The sequence below is a fragment of the Aspergillus luchuensis genome, chromosome 7, assembly GCF_016861625.1.
Source record: "Aspergillus luchuensis IFO 4308 DNA, chromosome 7, nearly complete sequence".
Classification (NCBI taxonomy): domain Eukaryota; kingdom Fungi; phylum Ascomycota; class Eurotiomycetes; order Eurotiales; family Aspergillaceae; genus Aspergillus; species Aspergillus luchuensis.
The window spans coordinates 2387865-2397241 of record NC_054855.1 but is presented as its reverse complement, the minus strand read 5'-3'; the positions used below and the strand labels follow the sequence as shown (position 1 = coordinate 2397241).

At 49.5% G+C, this 9377-nt stretch overlaps 3 protein-coding genes across 3 annotated transcripts; all 3 read left to right on the top strand.

Annotated features, from left to right (window-relative positions):
• Positions 1 to 2580: 2580 nt before the first annotated feature.
• SAT4 (serine/threonine protein kinase SAT4) lies at positions 2581 to 4209 on the top strand (the record flags this gene model as incomplete). The annotated part of the gene is made up of 1 exon (XM_041683421.1): positions 2581 to 4209. One exon carries the CDS (start codon positions 2581 to 2583, stop codon positions 4207 to 4209), a length of 1629 nt encoding a protein of 542 aa, XP_041547684.1.
• A 1761-nt stretch (positions 4210 to 5970) lies between these two features.
• Positions 5971 to 6607, top strand: AKAW2_70799A (uncharacterized protein; the record flags this gene model as incomplete). The annotated part of the gene is made up of 2 exons (XM_041683420.1): positions 5971 to 6157; positions 6498 to 6607. The coding sequence occupies 2 exons, from the start codon at positions 5971 to 5973 to the stop codon at positions 6605 to 6607; spliced, it is 297 nt and encodes a 98-aa protein (XP_041547683.1).
• Positions 6608 to 7915: 1308 nt separating this feature from the next.
• Positions 7916 to 9119, top strand: HOB3 (amphiphysin-like protein RVS161; the record flags this gene model as incomplete). Its single annotated transcript, XM_041683419.1, has 6 exons — positions 7916 to 7928; positions 8024 to 8074; positions 8181 to 8226; positions 8297 to 8370; positions 8446 to 8593; positions 8666 to 9119. 6 exons carry the CDS (start codon positions 7916 to 7918, stop codon positions 9117 to 9119), a joined length of 786 nt encoding a protein of 261 aa, XP_041547682.1.
• Positions 9120 to 9377: the final 258 nt, after the last annotated feature.

The following is a 9377-nucleotide window of genomic DNA, read 5'->3' as shown; positions in this document are numbered from 1 at the left end:
CGATCAGTCCATCACTAATCAGAGTCATACTTGAAAATGAAGGTGGCTCCGCCCTGCCACGCTGGTGAGGAGCCGCCACACGAAGCTCCGGCCAAGGTTCTAGTTTTACTCCATACATACTAAATCACTAACTACTTTGTAATAGGTATTATTCGGAACCGTAATAGTATTGATAATACGCCAGGCATCCAACTCCTAGGTTACCTACTACGTACCTACTGACTAACTTACTATACTATATTGTACTATACTCGATACTAGTCGAACATCCGACCACTCGTGCTTCGAGCCAGTGAGCCACCCAAGCCATCGGTCCCCTCCCCCCATCCATGATGTGCGGGGACCGAGGGTTGGATTGAGGCTGTGCGGCATCTGCAGTGTTGTGATCCGAAAATTAAGGTCGTTCCGGAGTCAGTGACTAATCGCATCCTCGATACGGACAACGGCGATGACACAAACGTCATGATTTTGAGGAGGGGGGAAGGGAAAAGAGAATGTGCGAGACCAAGCGAGACCAAGCGCTGAGACTGGTCGCGAGGCGGACGTCATCCGACTGATTTTCGTGTAGCAAAATGAGGGGGAAAGTCAAGCTGGTTTAGAAGAAAAGAGAAAGGGAGAGTGACAATCTGCAATCCCATCGGCTCTGGGACCCATTCACGTCGAAAAGGCAAAGTTGACAGTGAGTGGTTGCGCGTAAATGACGACGGGACAACGAAGCAGTCGACTGGACATCGGCATCGCTAGCAAAAAAGCAAGACGGAGGAAGTGCTTAGTAGCTGATGAATGTGAACGCGGAAGCAGCCCCAGTAACGGAGTATTAGCTCCAAGGATCTTCCGAAATAATCTTACATCTTACAGCGGATGGAGACTTGGTCTTGCAGGACAGGAGAGCCCTGTCTTTTTTAATTAGAAAGCAGGTAAGTTGTCAGTCACTTTAACTAGTTAGTACTGCTGGAGCAGAGACGCCCGCGCCACTGTTGTATTGTGACGGATTTACGGATTAAGCACTACGTAGAATACTACTTGCTGCCCACATAACCAGGTACCCTAGTCACAGCTATTCTTCCACACACAGATCTACTAGTTATCAGGATATTAATTTAGAAGAGCAAGTGTTGGTCTAAAGAAATGCTTCATCTGAAGTCATCAATCAATGAAGCCGATCAAATACAACTTGAATCGCAACCAAATACCTACATCGGAGACCAAAGTAGAATATTGTTCAGTGGGAAACAAGTGTGGCTGCAACTGTATGATACCATACCGTTACAGTAACAGGAAGCCAACGCAGACCTGCGAACGGGAGGCGGTAGCGAGAGCCTTCTTCACCTTGATTTCATAATAATCGGTATTACTCGATGCTGACCCAAGCACGGGATTCCACTGGGGGAGCACAAAAGGAGAGAAAGACGGCCAACTGATTAGATCAAAGACTCGAGGGGGTGAGAGAGAGAGAGAGAGACAGAGAGAGGGGGCTATCCTTTCTTCCACATGCGGTAACAACGGGAAAGTCCCTCATCTTTTGTAACCTCAATCAGAGGCTTGTATCCATTCGAGGTCAACGCAGGTTCCCACAATTTGCAGATTATTAATAATATGATCATAATTATAATAAAAAAAAAATGCAGAATAATAAAATCATTCCATCCATCGAATGGGGGAAATAATTAAAAAAGACCTGTGGTTCCTTTAGGTAGTTGGAAGGAGAAAGAAGACGGGACTGACTACTAACTAAGCAAGCCCACCCCCCCATAATGTGCTCCTCAGCTAACTATTGCTTGGTTACTTCGACCACTGCCTCCATCATCCAGAGTCTCATACTTCAGGTTAGGTTACCTGCCCGGCACCAACCTGCGACGCCCGCGGCGTACTACGGTACCAGTTAGGGTATTTCAACCTGGGCACCCCCGGTGGACTAGGCTGAGCCCTCTTCCCTCACTCTTCCCTATTTTCTTACGAGAGCCTTTCCCCCGGGGTAATTTTCATTAGCACAACAGCTGTTTTCCCTCCTGACTTTAGTGGAATTCGCAAGGCAACGAGCCAAGTCTTCTCTTAAGGACCCTAGTCTTGTCTGTACCGTTCCATCTGGGCATTCCCGTGCCTTGTTGCGCCGTGCTTCAATTTTTTTTCCCTTTAAACTGAATTTTTCTTTTTTTATTATTATTATTTCTTTTTCTGATTTTTTTTTTATTTTTTCGCTGGTTCATTTTCCCTTTTCAATCTTGCCCACCCTTTGACTAAACAAAACGGAGGGGAAGGGAAAAGAAAAGAAAAGGAAGAAAAAAAAAAAAGTCTTATTGTAATTTCCACAACCCAAAGTCACTTTCGTCACTAGAAGAACACAACCCCGTCGCCTCAGGCCACCACCACGACCGACTGGGGCCACCGCAACTTTTTTCTCTCTTCCTCTCCCCCCGTTCCTCCCAACTTTCTTCTTCATCTCTCAATTTCTTTTCCATAGCCATTGTCGTTGGCCTTTGCAGCTTCGTGCTGTAGGCTTTTAATTTTCTCCCACCTTGTCACGGGGGGCATTCTTGTGCCTCTTTACCTCCGTGTACTTTTCATTTCTCACTACCGCACATGACTCCACAATCTGCTTCACCAGTACCTTCCGCAGTCTCCTCCACCACAGCGTCACAGATCTCCTATGATTCCCGAGATGGAGAGCCCCAGGTAACACGTGCTTTAGCGGGCATGAATCTGTCCGCCGCGAACGGGGACGTCCTCCCCGTTCCTCCCACCCCCGCAAAGATCGCTAGACCTACCATGGCCAATCGCATCTCTCGCATGTTCTCCAATACTGGGAAGTCGACTCCGAAAGAGCAGGAATCGCATCGCGACTTCTCAGACAGCAGTACAGAAAGCATCAAAGCTCCCTCGAACGCCAGCATCAAACAATCCAAGCCCACCTCTAAGCCCTCCTCCAAGCCCAACTCCAAGCCATCCTCCAGAGCCCCCTCGCGACAGGCATCTACGAAAGAGGAGGCCGAGAAGAAGCCAAAGTCCAGCAATGGCAAAGATAATAAAGAAGCTGCCCCCGTTCACAAACGGTTCGAGTTGCCCGGAGATGGCACTCATAATCATCACCTCCGCAGCGCAAGACGACAGGAGAAGCTGACGGATCTACTACGTGACATGCTGGGCGGTGGCAGGAAGAAGGATGATCACGTGGACGAGCAACAGCTATCACTTATGTCTACATGGATCGACCAGTTCAAAAACGAACGGGATAAGCTAGCCGCCGACAAGAAGGGCGGCCCCAACGCCACCGCTTCGCTGGTTGACAAATACGGAAAATGCCAGGAAATCGTTGGCCGTGGCGCCTTCGGTATTGTTCGGATATCCCACAAGGTGGACCCGAGAGACTCGAAAGTTGAACAGCTGTATGCCGTGAAAGAGTTCCGTCGTCGGCCACAGGAGACGACGAAGAAGTATCAGAAGCGATTAACCTCGGAGTTTTGCATTTCCTCTTCCCTTCGCCACCCCAACGTCATTCACACCCTTGATCTTCTACAGGATGCCAAAGGTGACTACTGTGAGGTGATGGAGTACTGCGCTGGAGGCGATCTCTATACCCTCGTGTTGGCGGCCGGAAAATTGGAAGTCGCCGAGGCGGATTGCTTTTTCAAGCAGCTTATGCGTGGCGTGGAGTACATGCACGAAATGGGTGTTGCCCACCGTGACCTGAAGCCTGAGAACCTGTTATTGACCACCCACGGAGCTCTCAAAATTACAGATTTCGGAAATGGTGAATGTTTCCGCATGGCATGGGAAAAGGAAGCTCACATGACTGCGGGCCTCTGTGGTTCAGCCCCTTACATCGCCCCGGAGGAATACGTCGAGAAGGAATTCGACCCTCGAGCGGTGGATGTATGGGCGACGGGTGTTATTTACATGGCCATGAGGACTGGACGCCATCTCTGGCGTGTGGCCCGCAAGGATGAGGATGAATTTTACCAACGCTATCTGGAGGGTCGTAAGCATGAGGATGGTTACGCTCCCATTGAAACTCTGCATCGGGTAAGTGTTGAGCGAACCCCTCGCTTCAAGTTGACACTGGCTCACAATGTCTCCCAGGCGCGTTGCCGAAACGTGATCTACTCTATTCTGGATCCCAATCCTTCCCGCCGTATCAACGCCTCGCAAGTCTTGAAATCCGAGTGGGTTCGTGAGATCAAGCTGTGCAAGGCTGGCGAGGAAGGATACTGATACATGGTCTCGACGGATTGATCGGACGTTGTTCCGGGCTGTGTATCCCTGATGGTGGTCTGCCTGTTTCTGTTTGTCTGCCTCTGGCGACTGCTTAAAACCATTAACCCGGGTGGTTTATGTGTTTCTCCCGGTCCTTTTGGGAGGGTTGTTTATTTTATTTATTCCCGGTCCTTCTGAGCTGTTCTATAGAAGGAGGCACCTTGTTTTTACACTACTATACCGGCGCATGTTTTCTGTCTTTCTTCTTTTTCATCTGCCTACTAGCTTATGGGCTTAGTTTGGTCGTCATGTTTCATGCCAATGCAACGAAGAGTCATGACCTATGAGCCACCTTTTCATTCCTCCCACATTTCTTTTTTTTTTTTTTTTTTTGTTCGCCATGGTGTTCTCTCCTACGTTCGATACCTTTTCTTTCGCATTTCATGCATCTCAGGCATTCTTTGATTGGTCTCATTCCTATATGCGTTTTTAATGGGTCTTGTCAGTGGCTGAATGACAAACACCGACAGGGGAATTTCCCTTTCTGCCAGGGTTATGTTGATCATGCTGGCCGGCTTCCACCTTTTTGGGTCTGGGCGCGCATATATTCATCCTCATGGGACGGTGTTGGAGCATTATGGGTTTTGTGAGATGTAGCATCGGGAGGTTGTATTAGTATGGGCGGTGTGATTTATCTTGGGATACCCATTTGCAGCACATATTCCAGTATAACTATGAGCATCCGCATCATATCTACGAATCAAACCTGCGCATTATTTGAGTTTGAAGCATCATTTTTGGGGAGACGTTTTTGGATGAGCCGGCGGCGGTCAGGTGAGTTGGCCTGACGCCGCAGGAGCAGGAAGTATTGCTCGATGGTTCCTTCCTAACCCCATCGTATATGATATTACCCACCCATCAACCTTTCTATCCCCCTACATCTCCCCATGACTACCCCCGGAGTAGACAGACTCATGACTCGACCCTACTAGCAGACTTCTGGTTCAAACCTAGTCCCGGTACTATCATCTATGTCGTTGCTGCAGCACCTCTTGAGTGACCCAGGAGCAGATAGCTCCAGGAGCTCTATGACCGGCTGGAGTACAGTTGGCAGCGTCCACTTGGCCTTGGAAGTATGGGGCTTCCCACATTAAACAGACTTTTTCCCCCTCCCAGTCGGTCGGCCGGTACCTGATGATGACTCTTGAGTGCGTCTCGACAGTCGTTGGCTGCCCCCTATTCTACTTGCTGCTGACGCCACGTCTAGTCGACGTCTAGGGTGAATAAAATGCTACATTTTCCGATCATATTATCATGCAAGCGACGGGCCCTGTGCAAGGTAGGCCAGCTTCTGACTATCCCTTTCCAACAGCTGGAAATTGTTACACGCCGACGTCTGCAATAGGGCCAACCTTCTTCCAGCAGCCGAAGAAAAATTCTCACGCCAGGATGGTGAAAGGTGTGGATCCGTCCAATAATGTTTGCATGAGGAACACCTGAGTCGAAAGTACAACTAGCATAGCGGCCGATGCGTGAGCGACTTCTCACTATTGTCTTGGGCCCATACTTCTATCGATGCCAAGATTTCCTAGGCAGCCAAGAGGCACAGCATTCTCCAATCCTCAACACTCCATGCCAATGGATAAGAGAATCGGTCTGGAGGTCTGGAAGACTCCAATTCATGTACCTAGGTACGCCTGAGAAGGGTGTATGCATCAGATGCATCAGGTGCCTCAGGTAGACCGGCTACCCAATCAATAAGGGTCATCATAACAAAACATGGGCCGTACGGAGCTGCAAACGGAGGGGACGCCGGACGCGAGCCAGATCAAGCTTGCTTGGCGCATCATGCAGCCCCAAAAAGGAACGCGAGCCCGTAGTTCAATAGGAGCCAATCCTCGGAGGAAGGCTAGCTTGCTGAAACCCTGGCCTGGTGGAGTTCGAACAGCTCAGCAGCGCTCAGCAGGTGAGTCTGGTCTGTTGGAATGGATAGGTATTGTGTGTCCACTAGCTTTGTGATTGTTTTGTTCGCTGGACGACAACCACAACACTGCATATCTATGTTGAAGCACTTTCCCTTTCTATTATGTATCATTACTAATTCTCCTGACCGTCTTCAACCCAACACAAGCATGCATGATTCATCCCCCTTTGTTCGAGCCACTGCCCGATCCCGTTGTGGAATGCCGCCCTCGGCAGTCTGGCCAGCCCTATGCAGTTGTCCTCGCCCAGAAGGATCACGTCGTGCAACCCGGACAGGCAGCACCATTTTTTACCTAAGCCGAGACTAATTATGGGCAATCCAGGGCCGCCAACGACCACGACCCTGAAGGTAAGGGACACCCACCTGAAGGCCGATTGGAAATCAGGTGGATGTCGGCCATGCAAGGCTGGCCATACTAGCCTCATCGAGTAGGATTTGGGTCTGGATCCCAAACTAAGGGAGGTGCCGATGTCGGTTATACTTGGCAAATTGTCTTTCATTGCGAAGTCAATTTAGTGCCCTCGTTCTTGTATACCATCAACACCTTCCATTTGAATCTTCAAGTGCCGGACGGTTTGTCCATTGAAGTTGCTGCTAGATGTGTTTTACAAGAGAATTGATTACTTCGGTACACTAATGCACTATCTTCAGGAATGCTGGAGCGATGAATACCAGACTTGCCCCGTCACTGGTACACTTTGCGGTCTTTAGAGGACGGATCCCGACAAACGCGGATAAACACGGATCGCTTCGCATGAATAAGATGCTCATCCTAGTATACTATAGCCGCGGCATAAGAAGCATCGAGCTGCAGGTGATTTTGAATAGTGTGCGCTTGCCTAAGGGGTATTGGGAGCGTGAAGAATGTTTGTGCGACCACAAACATCGAGATCAGGGTTGCATGTACCCCATACTTTCGCTTATAACTTTTACTGTCACTTGACAGAATCTCGAATGCACTCCAGATAAATGCTACACTATTACATGAAGTTTAATGCCATCGCATGAAGTGCATTATGCGGCATGAAGATGGTGTAGGATACATTCTGATTGCCCCATAGGGCAACAGGACATCGAAACTCTGATGTATCTTGTGTCACATCATGATGGTCGCTCGATCTGGCTGGCATCATGACGTCTCCAGCTACATCCAAAGTCATACTCAGGCACAAGGCAAACCGAATCCACCCCCTTCCTCTTTGACATCACCATCCCCATTTGCCTGGAGAAGTCTCGGATTGCAGGCTGCCAGATTCCATTAATCACACGTAGAGGAGGGGCCGGCCTTATGACGTCAGAAACGAGCAGAACCGGCAGTCGGAAGTTCAAAACGGCTGGTTCGTAAATTCTTGCGGGTAATTTTACACTTTCCATTTCGTAGGGCTGTAAGTTAAAACAACCGAACAGTAAGATTTAGTAAATAATCATGACACAGCCACGGGATCCAAGCAGAGAAGTGCACAGCCACAGCCACGCCAATCAATCAATCAATCGAACGTCTCCGAACATCATTCCGTCCCGCATCGGGCATCTTGCTTTCTGAGGGCCTTTCGCATTCATTCAATCAACCCTGTGTCTATTCCCCTTCCCCCTCTCCTCACATTATACGTCTACTATATCCCAATAATCCACTTTGTCCTCCACCTACGGAGTTACCGGTTCTTTGATTTCGAACATACACACCCCACCCCCTAACTGGTTACCGGACCCCCCCGACCGACCGCTACTGAAGTCGCCATCATGTCCTGGGCAGGTGCGCTGAATACTCCCCGTTCCTACCTATCGATGGATTCTGCGCCGTACAGGCACCCATCCCTACCTGAATTGTCATTCTGACCGGGTCTACAGGGTTCAAGAAAAATGTCAACCGCGCTACCACGCAGGTGATGATGAAGACGGGTATGTTGGATCACAACCCCGCTCGAGTCGGGGACGAATACCTCTACGACATATTGCTTGGTGGTATTGCAAGGAATATACTGACGCATTGGCTTGGGTTAAACAGGACATGTGGAGCGCACAAGTGATCGCGATTATGAGATTGAAGAGCGGTATGGATTGTCCGACTGATTGGAAAGGGGAGGCAACTTGTTTGACTGACATGGACACGATGCGATATAGTCGGTACCGGACGATGGAAGCCGCCGCAAATCGGTTACAGAAAGAGGCAAAGGGATACTTGGATTCGCTACGAGGTGTGTTTTGATGTTCCGGTCGCAATATTGGGTATGATGCGGAGGCGGATGCTGACGTTGGATGATGATGGATAGCTATGACTGCCTCGCAGATGCGGATCGCCGAGACTATTGATGCCTTCTATGGTGATGCCGGGACCAACGACGGAGTGAGTCGGAGTTATAAGCAGGCTGTGGAGGATCTGGATGCGGAAACGATCAAGGCGCTGGACGGCCCGTACCGGTACGTTCTAGATCCATCGCTGTGGACGCCCTTTTGGGCATTACGACTCATTGGTTGACTGGTATTTTATAGCTCGACTGTGTTGGAACCCATCTCTCGGTTCTGTGCCTACTTCCCGGATATCAACGAATGCATTAAGAAGCGCAACCACAAGTTACTCGATTATGATTCTATGCGCGCCAAGGTCAAGAAGCTGGTCGAGAAGCCCGATAAGGATGCGACGAAATTGCCCCGGACGGAGCGCGAGACGGAAATCGCCAAGCAAGCGTATGAGCAGTTGAACGAACAACTCTTCACTGAACTGCCTCAGCTCATCGACCTGCGGGTGCCGTACCTGGATCCTAGCTTTGAGGCCCTGGTGAAGATTCAACTGCGGTTCTGCGCGGAGGCATACTCGCGCATGGCGCAGGTGCAACAGTACTTGGATGCGGAGACGAGGGATCAGTATGCTCGGGGAGACCTGGACAACCGGGTGGAAGAGGTGTTGCAGGAGATTCGGGATTTGAGCATAGCAGGCACGGTCTGATAGTTCGTGGTACTTTGGAGTGGAGTTCAAATTCTTTGCTTGTCTGTTTTCTTTAATTGCGTGCGATGATAGCCGCTTTAATCATTCTGCATCCAAGCCTTGGTATCATTGTTAACACTATTTCTTTGAGAGCGTTCTTGAGTCGAATCCATATGCACGTAGATGAAAGCGTAGACTGCAGAGGGGAAAAGCAAGTCTAATAATATAAGGGTATCTCTAAGCCATCTCTATCCGATCTATCTATAATTACACAATAAG